Raw genomic sequence first — 14,193 nt, 5'->3', positions numbered from 1 at the left:
GTCTAGTTATGTCTGGTTTAATGTGTCTTCTCTTAATTTTTGCTGTTTAAATTGTTCAAGCTCCATCTGTCCAGGATTTCTGTATCTTACCAGCTTAATCGTAGGATGGCTGAGGTTGGAAGGGACCTCTGAAGATCATCTGGTCCAAACCCCCTGCTAGGCAGGATCACCCAGAGCACATTGCACAGGATGGCATCCAGGTGGGGTTTGAATATCTCCACAGAAGGAGACCCCCACAACCTCTCTGGGCAACCTGTCCCAGTGCTCTGTCACCCTCACAGTAACGTCCCATCATACTGAGACTGAACCTCCTGTGCTTCAGTTTGTGCTCGTTGCCTCTCGTCCTGTTGCTGGGCACAACTGAAAAGAGACCGGCTCCATTCTCTTGACAACCTTCCCTCAGATATTTATACACATTGATGAGGTCTCCCCTCAGTCTTCTCTTTCCCAGGCTAAACAGGCCCAGCTCTCTCAGCCTGTCCTCGTATAACACGTGCTCCAGTCCCCTAATCACGTTCATAGCCCTTCTCTGAACTCTGAATCCTTTCGGAGTGCTGCTTTTGGAAGCTCTTTTAGAAACTGCTTTCCTTTCCCAATGTTTTGGGAATCCATTGCCAGTCAGGAAGCATGAACGTGACCAGCCGTGCGGGTTTGCATCCTGCTCTTACCACGCTTCCTCCCTCTCCTCCCATTTCTTTCTTGCACAAATATGCATGCAGTGTCTTAGTTCTGTCAGTACTGGTTCTTCTGCTGAAAACTCCTTTTTCACGCCACTTTCTGTTCTGTGTTTTTCAGGACCATCTTTTCAGCCTCTGAGTGGCAATTCATATTTATTCGCAGCATGTGCATATTTGCAGGTTCTCTGTTTGCCTCTTTTTCACGCCCTAGTCCAGAGCCTGACAGTCATGGAGATATTCGGTGTGTAGATCTTAGAGTATGAAGTTGGTTTGTAATTGCTGCCCTGGCTGGTTGTGGACTGGAGGGTCTCCCCTGGGAGCCTGTCTGGCTGTGTGCTGGGTGAAGCACTGCGGAGGCACGTGCACTTCAGCTCCTGAGGCTCCACTGCCATGACAGTGCCCGTCAGCAACCTCCAACGCTGTGCTGCGCTGCCTGTCATCTGTCCTTGTGATCAGGAGCAGTTGCTGAAACTTCTTCCCTTCATGATTTCCAGCCCCTTCCAGCAGGACCTGTCCTTCTTACAACTTATTCCTGCTTTGCAGGTTAATCAGTTGTAAGTGGTGTGGGCAGATTTCCTGCTTTTTATGTGGATAAAAGCATGGAATAACAATGTTAGTTTGATCATGAAAATGTAGGATTGCATGCAGAGGCATGCATCTTAGCAGTTTTTCTCCCCTTCACAACAGTAGAATGTAGCAGTGAATTGCTGTTGTAGGGTAATTTGCAGAGAAGATGCTGTCACAGGCATCACTTTAGAAGGGAAGTGTCCAGTACGCACCAGGCAGTGCAGCAAGGTGCACGCTGCCTCACGTACTAGGTATGAGGCAGCAGGCAAGTGATGCTCTAAGTACGTAAGTTAATGAACGTTGGTGTAAAGTATTTATAAAACTAAACTCAATTTTCAAAATGTATAATATGCTTCTCTTTTAGAAGATACATATGTGTGTGTATATGTATGTGTGTATTATATATTTGTGTTTTTCCATTTGAGGAATTGTTGGGAGTGCAGTAACTTCTGTTGAAAGTCTTGGTCTCTGATTCCCAGTCCTGTGCTTTCTCTTGGACCACTCTTCCTGTTCCTGCTGTGGTCACTTAATAGGCTTCATCTCCAAATTAGTAAGTTTTGGGAGAATTTCCAGCTTCTCTGTTTGGCATCTCACCAGTTCTTTCTGCTTTTCCTTCCCCTGTAATTTTGCATCTTTGCTTTCCATTTCTCCAGTGAAACCTAGACCCTTTTGGAGTCTGCTATGGTGTTCTTCAATCTGCCAAATAAAAACTTGGCCCTAGAGCACACACAGCTCACTCCATTAGTGTTGACGGTAATTTCTCCATGCCCTTGTTAACCTGTTCCTGGCACTCCTCTGCTGATATTAGACGTGATTTTAAACCACAGAAGACTGGTGCAAAGATGTGGTTGTTTTCTCTAATATAGTATTTGGTGCTGTCCAAGGCTGTGAGCTCACCAGGTTTGGGACTCTGGGCACTTTTCCCCCTTGCCAGACACTAATTTTTGCCTGGTAGCTCCTGCTCTTCCACTGCTGGCTTTCTCTGAGCAGCCTTAAGCCAGCAGACAAGAAACTGTTTAGTTTTCCAATTTCTTCCTTTCACTGAGGGAAACACCTGCACACAGTGCCCAGTGCAGGGTTGCCAGATGGTATTAATGTGACATTGCAGAGCTTGGAGAGGGCTGCGGTGTACCCAGCTGCTGGGACAGGATGGGGGACCCTGCCCCTTCCCTGCTGGCATGAGACAGTGGCCCTAGAGGGGAGCTGGCATAACAGGGGAGTGCGTTCTTTGGGCACAGGGATGTCACAGCAAAGGGCAACCATCCTGGCGCTGTCTCAAGGGGACTTCTCACAGGACCCACCACGTCCTGATAGCCTGGCTGCATTCTCTCAGTTGTGAAAAAGACCATTACGTTAGGCACGTGCCGGTTAGCTCTGCCATCACCACCACCCCCTGAAAAAGAGAAGAGCAGAACTGCTGGCTGCCATGTGGAAAACCGTGTGCGTGCTGTGGATTGGGTTCACCCTGTGCTCTGCCTCTGCACACCTCAAAATGGTGATCCTCATGCAGCCTTCACAGGAACAGGCAGGGTGAAGGATGTTCAGGGAAGGCTGGCTCTGTTATTTAAATTTCTTGGTGGTAATTTTTAATTGCTTGCTTTCTAAAATTGCCAGGTGCTGGGAAGCATCAGTTTTATTCTGTGTCTAGAGTATATTGGCTAAAAATAAATTGTTTCTTCTGGGGTGGTGTTATTTTCAGGTTTAACATGGCAAAAGGTAGCATGTTAAAGAAGCTGCCCCTTTGTGAGTAATAAGGTAGTTTCCAGTTGTGATAGTAGCTATTAGGTTTTCCAACATTGTTGGGCTACTTCATCATTTTCAATATTAAATATTCAATTCAACATATTAGTAACCAAAGAGCGCATACTGAAATGTAAATGAAAGACTATAAATTTAAAGATTCTGACCAGTTACTACAGAGCTGCTAGCGTAAGATGATGATTTACTTTTTACTCGAGGGTTATGATTTATACGATTTGTCTTTTATTACTTTTTATATGTTAACTTTTGGCAGTAACTGTTTTTGTTTAAGCTCTCAAAGAATTAAGAATGAAATCGTATAATAGTTCTGTATCTTATATTTGTCTTTGTTAGACAAGAAATATAAAGAGGGCTATTTAGAAATACATGGGCGTACAGATTTTTATTTTTAATGCAAACTCTTATCAGGATCATTTATGGTACACTCATCGCTATATATAACAAAGCGATTAGATTAATTCCTTTGCTGAATGGGCATCGTGTAATGAGATGTACTCAAGTGTCTTCAAAATGAGGGAAGGTGGAAAGGTGTTTGTACCATTGCTACTTTAATCAGCTTGGGGTAACTTCCCTCCAAGGCGTACAGCTCGTGCAGAGGTCTGTGCTGTCCGGGCTAGAAGGGTTCTAAGATCTAACTTGTTCAAAGCGAGCCTGGGTATTCCCACTGCTACTTGCAGTGTAGGTCTTGTCTCACGTAGGGGAGTGTGATCCGGAGTGAATGTTCCTTCTGGATGGAAGTACTAAAGGAGGATTAGACAGCAGAGGAAAACACCACTTTAAAGGTAGTATTCTCCAACAGTGAGAAGTAAAACTACTCAAACCCAGATGAAGTGTATTTGCTATCCTGCAAAATGCTTTTCCCTGGCTGAGAGTTCAGAGTCCTTCCTCTGTCATGCTGAGCAAGGCTGGAGGAGCTTTCTGTCACAGGCTAATTCCTTGTTTTCTCCTTCAGATGAGTGGCAGACAATGAGCTCCAGAATTTCTGAACAGGAGTATGACTGTACTATATAATCTTAATTTCCTGGGCATTAAAAATAAATAAAGAAAAAGCCAAGCTAATGTGCCAATGGCCTAATTGGCAAGGTTAGTAGCTTGGTACATAAACTAGATATGAATACAGGGAAGAAAGCATCTGGCTCATAATTATCATCTGTTGGTGAACAAATTCAATTGCAATGAAATATAAACTTAAAGGGTTAGCTAAGTATTTTATTGTATTTTTCTGTAGCTGACTGATTCTATATGTTATCCTGTTCCATTTCAAGATGAGAAGAGAAAGTTGGTACTGATTCATACAATTTGCAGCTGTTAGGATATGGTTAGAAGCAAATTATGTCAAAACACTAAAAAGACTCAGGTGACTACACAAACATTAAAGTAAGAAGATAGTCTGCTTTTGCTACAATCTGTAACTTCTAAGGGTTTTTAACTTCACAGTACTTTGAATCTCTTGTTCTTCAAAAACCATCAGTTTGAAGTTCAATGCCAATTCAAAATTCAGTTCCATTTGATTTAAAGTCATCCTGTTTTAGGAAATGGACTACTGAATGATCTGTGTATGATGTTTTGTTAGACAAAGAAAGTACTGAAGTATTCAACCACTTTTTTTCTTTCAATTGCTGTTCAAGCTTAATTGTTCTAATTCAGACTGTGATGTGCTGGGAGGTAGTAAAATGGAAAAGAAGTACTGACTGCTCTGCTCTATTTCAGATACTGAGAGTTTAAATTATTAAAGGTTGTGCTCTGATACCAGTTGCTAACAAAGCTAAATTGAAGCTCTTTGTGTGAACGTGTTTAAGAGAAGAACAGAAATGTTCTGCAGGAGCAAAACAGGAAGCCCATGTGTTCACCAGGTATTTATAGACAGTATCACATAGGACCAGTTGTTTTCAAACACCTAATTCTTCCCACTCTCATGCTGCAGAGCTTCCTGATGGAACTACAATGAGCAAACATGGTCAATGATTGTTCAGCCAAGGTTTGTTCTCTTCTGTTTCAATTTCTTCACCATCCAGCTAAACTACACTGTTATCCAGCCTTACTTCTCAATCCTATTTACGTTTTTGCTATTTTTGATTTCTTTCTTAAGGTACTGGCTGCCTCCTGCTTCAATTCGTGGACCCTTCCTTTCTTATTTTTCCATCTTGTTTTCCATCGTCACCTTTCTCCAGTCCTTCACCCCAAAACTCGTAACAAAGTGAGGTTGACAGGTTTCTTCCTCATTTCTCTCCCAGTCCACAGGATTTTTTTTTTTCTTTTGGCACAGATCCAGTTTTTGTTTGCTATCCTCCTTTTAACTATTCTGTTTTCTTACCGACACCTTCAATCTGTATTGGTATCTGTCTTGAGCCTGCTCTTGTCTTTTACTTTCCTCCTTATCTCTCTTTATTGACACTTTCTCAGACCGTCTTGCACTCTCTAGAACACTTCTTAATACACTTAGTCTTTTCCATCTTTGGGGAGGGAATAAAATAGAAAAAGCTCTTGACCTGCCAGCCTGTCTTCCTCCTTTTACCTCTAAGCTCATTCTATTCTTGTTATGGAGTTATTTTTCAGCCTCTTGAAGCCAGGTTTTGTTTATTGCTGCTCTCCACAAAGCCTCTAATGACCTTCTTTTAAAGAAAGCTCAAAACCAGGCCCGCCATCCTCATTACTGACTCAGTGTTTACTTGTATGTCTCTGACTGATCCGTACTTAGCTCTTCCATTTTGTAGTTTGCCTGTAAATTCTTTAGGATAAGGTGCACCTTTACTTCTGTTAGTACAGTATTCAGCTCAGTTAGTGGGATGTTATATGAGGAGGACTGAAATACTGTGAAATAACTAATATATTTTTCATCAAAGGTTCTTTTCCCCTCATCCTCTCCTTGTATATTTTGACCAGACCAGATTATGTACGTTGTTACTGGGATTGATTATAAGCCGCATTTTTAAATGGCATGGCAGGTTATCCACGAATGTAGTCACACAGATTTGCATTGCACTGCAAATTTAGAGCAGAATTCTGCTAATCTTTCTCACGTGAACTGACCTACTTAAGTCGGTGGACAACTAATATTTGCCACACAGTAAGGATTTGGCTCATAATCTTGGGGAAAGCATTTGCATGCACACAGGGAATATTGTTTGTTAGTTTTGTTAAAGGCTTTCTCCTCATTCCATTCTTCCTTATGAGATTTTTAATGTAAAAGTGGGAGGAACAAGGTAAACTTGATGTAATGCCCAAGGAGGTTGTCTCTAAACATCTCTAATTCAAATAGTGAGAGGAGAAAATTATCTCTGGGTGAGAGTTTTTACATTGACTTCACAAAAAAGAAGTCCACTTGGCTCCTGGAAAAAATGAAAACACTGCACTTAACAGTTAAGGGCAGGGGGGAAGGCTTAAAATGGTAGGCGATAAAAATAATAAATTTCAACAGACTGAGGACATGTGAGGAACAGTGATTGCTGAGCTTATGTTGAGAGGTTCTCCGGAGCTATAGAAATTGCAAAAGCTTTGGTCACAGAAATTTAGATGTATTTACAAAAATGATTTGCATTTTTGTTTCCACACACCACCAGTGTGGCTTTTTTCAGACTTTGTACCTCATTCAAGTAATTTATTACTGATTTATTTTCAATAATATTTTTGTATATAATTCATTCTTATGGAAAGGAGAGAACGTGTTCATTTTCTCTGTGTTTGTAGATGTAAATTATGCAATGCATTTTTAGTCAACTGTGTTGGTTAACTTTGGGGGTCAAATGCCCTGGCAAGGTGACATTTCTTCCAGCTACAGCTGTCAGAGGAATCAGAGGAAGCTGCTAAAAGAACATTTCAGTGCCATCTTCACAGTGGAATCCCACACTCTGATACTGTAACTTGGTGTCTGAGTGGGCGTCTTAAGCAGCCATTATACAAAATGGAGAAAGAGAGATTTTCTGACTCCAGTGCCCTGAATTGTCCCCCCCAAAGCTTCTCCGAGCACGTAGCAAGCTTAGGTTCCTAACAAAAGCATCTAGGTTATTTTTCTACAACCAGAGTTTGAATATCTGCTGTATGGATGCTGAAGGGAAGTGCCTTCTTGATTCAAATTGGTCTAACCATGGTGTTGTATATTTGGGTGTAAACTTGCTTCTTGTAGTCTTTACCACTGACTTCAGGGAGTCGGGATTTCATGTGTGGTGTGCATTGCTCACAAAACCTTTAGTCTTTCCAAGAACAAATCCAAAATAAGATAATGCATCAGGGAAGGACAAAATAAACCAGCTCTATCAGATAGATTAGGGTCATTTTATACAAAGCAAATACCACTATTTCCAAGGCTTCCTCTCTTATTTCTGTCAACTTCTAGGAATATTTTCCCATTTGTTATATTTACAGGCTCTCTCAGTTACTTTCTGAGCTGCAGGTAGCATTGTCAGCCACTATTTATGCTGTACTCGCTTCTGACAACTAGGTACAAAATTCAGAATATTAGACTCCAGAATAGTCTGCCCAAAGCTTCTGGAAGGACTGGATCCTTGTTTTGGGACACTTCCCTGTACCCGAGGCTTCAGCTTCATACCAGGCCATGCATGTCCATAAAGAAAACATTCCTGATCACAAGTTAGCAGGCACTGGCTCGTTTGGTGTCGTTGCTGACATGCTTTCCCTCTGACCTGAAAAAGAGAATTGGTTTTGTGCACAACCTTGAAAACTTGATGGTTCCGATGTGTAAGCAGAGAGAACATCCTGAGGTTGAAAGGATTTTGTGCATGGACAGGAGTGGACAGAGGCAGCAACTGACTGGGCAGGCTCTGGAGAGCTCCATGTTCCACCACCGCGTTGGCTGGTACTGCCAGTGTAGACATGGTGGTTCTGGTGTTGGCACCTTGAGGTGCTGCGTGTAAATAAATGTGGTCTACACAGGTGCAAGGACCAAATATCTTTTCCCATCTTTTCAGAGGTGAAGATTTGACAATCTTTCTAAGCTGAGGATGTTTCTGTTTTATTTTCCACCACCAATGAGAACAGAAAGGTCATTTCATTGCTACTTTTCTTTCTCCCCCAACATTTCCTCATTCTGAAATTAGATATTGACCCCTGGACAGTTGTTACAGCCAGTACTTTACATAGTTCTCTACTTTTTCCAGTCTCATACCATTTTTGTAGTAATAGCAAGGCACTTGAGTTTACTTTCAAGAACCAGGTGTGCTAGCTTCCTTAAAAAGAAACAAGACCAATCCCCCAAATCCACAGCATCCGTGCAAGATTACACAAAAAAAGCTGTAGTAATGCTGACAACTGAGCTGGGTGTTTTGCGTTCAAGTTCAGGGCCTAAACTGCAGGACCATCCTTCTCTCCTCAGAATTGGCTTTGTGACTATGTACTCCCTTTTCTTGCTGTAACAGTGCCTTTGGTACGCAGCCATTTGTCTTCTGTTCAAATTTCCATCCTTCACTGGTGCTTATACCTTTTCAGATGACGTGCCCTCTGCAGCCAACAGTTCCTACATCCCTGAACAGGAACTGAAAGTCCAAGGAACCTGCTTGTCTGTACACTTCAAATAATTTTGTTTTAATATATGTGATACTAACTGCTTAATTTAAACACAAGCACTGACGAACAAGCTTTATTTTACAAAACAAGTGCAGAGTTTTCCTCTTCTACTTCTTTTCATATTCCTGAGTTTACAGATTTCAGCATGGCTTTTCCCGGAAGATTGGCTAATACAAGGAATGAAAAGAGCATCTCTAAGAAAATGGCAAAACCTGCAGACATTCCCTTTGTCCAGCTTTCCTTTCCAGTACAGTGAAGCCACTGAGATTGTTTTCTGGCCCCCTCTCTCTCTCTTTTTTTTTTTTTTTTTTTGTCCATACTTTGTATTTTGTCCTTTATCTACAAAATGGGCAAAAATGAAAAGATAAATCACAGTTACTTTACCTTACTTTTTCCTAATGGCTGCCTGGTCTCTAAGCATTCCATTTTCATGGACAGGCATTTGGCAATTTCTGTAACATTTGCCCAGGCTGACAGTGACCGACTGTTGCTTTTGCTGCATACGACAGTATCGACTAGCCCAGGATCGGGGCCTCCCGTCAGCGTGCAATACGCGTCGATGCAAACCCATTTAAGCAGCTCCAAGTTTTTTCCCCCCCGCATCCCCTCCCTTAAATTCTTCAGTGCCCGTCTTAGCAGCAGAAGAGCTAAAATAATTACCTGCAGTCTCATTTTTCACTTTCCTACATGCAGATCCTGCGCGGTTGGGCAGCGAGAGGCGGCGGGGAGGGGCCTGCTCTGATGCAGCACAGGCATATGACAGCAGCAGCAGCAGCAGCAGGCACAGACCTTCTCCAGGCGGCTTTTGCTGCAGTACGCTGATTGCCACTTCATAGCATCCGGCAGGAGCCCCAGCAGCAGGCGCTTGGAGGAGACTCTGCGTGGGCACTTGTTTAAGGAGTACCTGACTAAACAATTGGGTTATTCTTTAACTGCAGGAGAAGTGCCTGTATTCCCTTCACGCAAGCTCCCTTCTGGCTTTCTGCATTCTTAATTCATTGGAGCCGTTTCTCCCTCCGTCTTCCTCCCGTTACTTCTTTCTTTCTTTTTTTTTTTTTTCTTGTTTTTATTTTTTTGATCGTTATTCACCCCCCAAATCTGTGCTGCATCACTGGCTCTCATTATGCTGTGCTCAGTAGCCCAGTGTGTTCTCCGCCTCTGCTAGGCAGTGGCAGCATGGATGGTGCTCTTGTGACGACCTCTGCTGATGCTATCAGTCCACTGCGGATAGGCATGCTGAGTAATCCTGCTGTAAATGGGCGAGGACACGGACACACGAAAAATTAACCACAGCTTTCTTCGAGACCACAACTATGTGACTGAAGGTAACAGAAATACTGTCATTATTCTCTTCTTGCATTGCATATTCTCTGCCGGGAATGCACTGTCATGTTTGGAGATGTAGGCTGCTCCTGTTTTGTTTCTTTCTTTTTTTAAGCAGACTTTCAAGGCGTTTTTCTGTGTGATGTAACAACAGGATCTGTTTGAATCTGCTCAGTCTCAAAGGCATTCTGTCATGCTACGGCGATACATGAAACTATATGGGCTAAGGAAGGTCTTGCATTGTGCTGAGTTTGTGCTAGTGAGGTGTGCAGCACCTGGCATTGAATGCACAGGAGCTGCAGTGTGAAAGACTGGAAGCAGCTGATTACTTAAAAAAGATGAAAGATTTGAGAGCACTGCAGTGAAAGAAATAATCTGAAAAGTTAACTGTTCGTTGGTGTAATAAAGGTTATGCATCTCATTTTGGTAATTGTAGCCTGAGCATCACAGACATTGCTGAGTTGATTGTTCCCTTGAGAACTGTATAAATTTAGAAGGGATGTGTATGCATAATCTTTTGAAATGCTGCTGCCTTCTTTCCATCCTCTGTGCATGTGCAAGGGACGAGAGAAGAAAATGCTCCTTCATTTTAAGTCATTCAATGGCTATTGGTTTATTACATAAAAAAGATTTTTCCAGCAGGTGACACACATTAAATGCTGAGAGATTTTACCTTGAGACAAGCGAAATGGTTGGGTCGGGTACAGATCCTGTTTTCCATGCCAAAAAGTTGGTTTAAGAGCAGGCCATTTTGAGATGGATCGATTGCACAGGAGAAATGTATTTGTAGGTGCTTGACTTGGCAAATGGATTTGCGTGTGCTGAGTTTTAACACCACTTTCCAGCAGCAGAATCAGTACTTCAATGTAGGCTTATATAATATGAGCATACTTAACATGGGGGTCACCCAGCACTACTTGAGGCTCAGTCTCCAGATTGTGTCGTCATTTGATCAGCGCTCAGTCACTCAATACTCCCATGCCGCAGCCCGAAATGCGATCAGCTGGTGCTCTCAGTATTGGTGATTTGCATTTTTTTAGAACGTGGAGAGGAGCAGGGTGATTTTGCCAGAGTCGGAACACAACACAGATTTTTTTAGAGAAAAACAGAGAAAGCTGTGTAGTGTAACTGTTACCCCTGCCTGGTGTAATTGTTTGATAATCTTGCCTCCAGGACATCCTTTGCACTCTGGTTCTGTGCATTTTTTTAATTTGTTTTCAGTTTTCAGTTGATGCTTTTTGTCTGAATGATGCTTTGTGTTTTGAGATCTTGTCTTCTGTGAGAACATTTGAAGAAACTTTGTCTTCTATTTATTGAATTTATAAATTTACACGTTTGCTTCTGCAAAATGTACTGTGTAATTACTGCAGTGTACTTGCTACATGTTGAGATTCAGATGTATATTTAATGTGCGTGTGTGGCTATGTGGAAATTTGGACTTTCAAGTCTGTCAGTTTTGTAACTGAGAAAAAGAATCCCTTGTGGATTTTGCAAATCAATCTTCTCCTTTGTATGCTGTGGGTGTTTTAAAAGTTAGATGGCGATTTTCAGTATTTTGGGGCACGCTCCTGACTGAAGTGTGAGATTTTCTCACTTTCTGTCCTCACTCGATGTTTGGGTCAGAAGGGCTGGATGTTCTTCCATGCTTGCACGTGGAGTGGCTTGTCTGAAATGGGTCAAAATATACCTTGAATGTCAATGTCATGCTATATTTTCCCAGGGATCAGGAGTTATTGCAAAATATGTTGATTTTGAGGTAGACGATGTGTAGGAAACTGTCAATAGCAAAGGTTATTAAAATAGTGTCAGTTCTTCAGCTCTGACTAGTGCCATGTTTCTTGGGAGTGCTCAGCTGGCCAGCTGTAATAAAATTCTTCACATCTGTTATACCTGAGATTGTCACACCTTTTAAAACACCGGGAAAATCATGAGGGAATGGGTTTATTTGTGCAATTTTCCTAGGGATGACTTCAGGTATTCTGCTTAGAAGACTATCACAAATCTGAATTTCTCATTGATACACTTTGTTTAAAATACTTAATGAATATGGAAGTTAAAATGGTGCTTAAAATGTGCTTTGTTCTTTTTTATTATTATTATTTAATATAAAGATTTGTCTCCATGAAACAGCCCTTAACACTTCTCATCTGCAAAGGCCTGAAGTCCTTTCACAGCCCTTGTATTTGGTCCTATCATATGTTAATTCTGTGCGTATGACAGCAACGTACATCTAGAAACACAGCAATGCCATATGGCAGGCAGTAATGCATTATTTTGTTATATCAGAAAATCATTTTATTTGGACCAAACCCAAGCCTTTTTTTTTTTTTTAGCTTTTGTAATCCACTGTTGAAAACAAATAAATACTTTACATTTCGTCAAGTGTATTAGAAAAGTTACTGATTTCTTGTCTGTGAATAATTACAATTTTCTGTTTTGCTTTCAGAGTTTAAGATCTTGGTAAGGGTTGTTGTCTTCTATCCCTGCTGCTCCATGCAGCAGACTAAATTTCCTAGCAGAAGGAGGTGTTTCTGACCTTTACATGCACTTCTTTCCTGGCTGTTCCCTGAGGACAGTAAAGCCAACAACAATCAAGAAGATGTGGGTTAACTACAGTATTGCTTCATTTCTTCGCTTCTTTTTACTTCAATGATATAAAAGAAAAAGAAAAAAGCCATAGGTGCAATATGAATGCACGGGGTGTAGGACAGCTGTGAGCCAAGCCGGTGCTCTCACTGGTGGCCCTAGCGTGTTCCTACCAGACTGCTTACCGGAGCAGAGGAGAATTTCATCTCTTTGGTATGCCAGGCATTATTTGGTAGCACTGGGGCTATGTACCAAACATGGGGTTATGTAGCAACTTACCTTGACTATTGGAACCTGAATTGTTTTTCAATCTCAGAAGTTTCTCAATTTGATTGATGGTGTGATATTGTTGCACTGCTTCTGGCAATAGGCATTGCAGCCATTGACAGCAGTGAGTACCTGGACCTGTTTCTCCTGTTACATGTGCATATCAGCAATAAAATTAATGGACTTAAACCAAGCAGGACCTGAATCATTTTGTCATTGTAAGTCTTAAAAGTATGCTACAGTTGCACAATGGAAAAAAGGCAGTTTGATTTCAGCAGCACTCTGCAGTAGCTTTTTCAATGATCGTTTTCAAGAGTGGTTTTTGAGGGAACTGCTTTAATTGGAGTTGTTTGTGTGGTGAAAACAAAAAAGAACTGGTGAGACATAAAGAGAGAGGGAGGAGAGACCCAAGGCCTACAGAATGTGACCTGTGAGAAGAGATTAAACTTGTTGATGTAAAGATAGTTAAACACTGGGATATATTGCCTCGGGAGCTTGTGGAGTTTCTGTCACTGGCAGTCTTTGAAAGCAGGTTACGTGGGTGTGTGTAAGAAGTGACATCCAGCGAGCTGATCCTCCCCAGGGGCAAAGGATGGGCTCGATGGCCTCCGATGTCTGTTGAGTCTCGTGATTCATTGCTGAGCTCTGCTTTAGCTTTGTTGCCTCTCACACCCCGTCTGACCAGGAGGTGTGGCGTTAATAAAATCCTTCCCAGCAACAGTGAAGAGCAGGGAGGTACAGTGAAACATGGCAAAGGACATGGGCTGGATGGGAGACATGCAAGCTTTGCTTGCAGGCAGTCCGCTGGGGAAGGTGGTGAGAAAATAGTGGACAGTGAGTTGGGGAATGGCGTAAAGGAGGGAAAGTGATTGCATGCTTTTGGGGACAGAGAGCGCCCTTCAGTCTGAGGGTTGCCTTGGCATTACCTTTGCTTAAGATTAACATTAACATTAACAGTATTACTGACATGCTTTGCTGTCTCGAGACCTTGGGATCAACCACATAGGATCTGATTTCAGTTGTGTGGTATGGTCATTGGTATGGTCATTGTACTCCGGGCAGAGGGAGGAAGTTTGGGAAATGGCAGTGCTGCTTCCTTGAGCAATTAATTATACTGTTGATTCAGCTACTCTGAATTTTAACAGGTATAGTGGTTGGCAGATAAATAATGAACAACACTCACCTTCTTATGAAACAGTGTTAATGAGCATGGTTAATGTCCATGAACCTAAATGTATCTGGAGAAATGCTTCTCTGGTGGTAATGGCACTGCAGGTTCTATGCAGACATGTCTGACATACCAATTCACCCCTGCCTTTTCATGGATCGTCCCTATTTTGGGAAGAATTAAGAAGTTGCTTGTCCTCTGTGTTTCCAGAGAGAGCCAGGTTCCTGCCTTGGTCTATGCCTGCAAGTTCCAGGGAAGGTGGGGAAGATGCACAGGTGCAGTGGGGCAGAAGCTGACCTTCAGTATCTAGTCATTTATATGGCC

At 42.1% G+C, this 14,193-nt stretch overlaps 1 protein-coding gene across 5 annotated transcripts in view; it reads left to right on the top strand.

Annotated features, from left to right (window-relative positions):
• Nucleotides 1–14,193, top strand: part of PPP2R2C (protein phosphatase 2 regulatory subunit Bgamma) — a 189,756-nt gene that overhangs the window by 44,274 nt on the left and 131,289 nt on the right. For 2 of the 5 annotated variants that reach the window (XM_035323770.1, XM_035323774.1), the window contains exon 1: nucleotides 9,336–9,850. The exons of 1 other annotated variant lie outside the window; for it this stretch is intronic. In XM_035323770.1, the coding sequence (XP_035179661.1) occupies nucleotides 9,781–9,850 (70 nt within the window). In that variant the 5' untranslated portion in view covers nucleotides 9,336–9,780. Of the gene's footprint in view, nucleotides 1–9,333; nucleotides 9,851–14,193 lie in introns of those variants that run through there. 2 more of the 5 variants (XM_035323771.1, XM_035323773.1) reach the window with 2 other exon arrangements.

Source organism: Oxyura jamaicensis, chromosome 4 (genome assembly GCF_011077185.1).
Source record: "Oxyura jamaicensis isolate SHBP4307 breed ruddy duck chromosome 4, BPBGC_Ojam_1.0, whole genome shotgun sequence".
Lineage (NCBI taxonomy): Eukaryota > Metazoa > Chordata > Aves > Anseriformes > Anatidae > Oxyura > Oxyura jamaicensis.
This window is presented reverse-complemented; position numbering and strand designations above follow the sequence as displayed.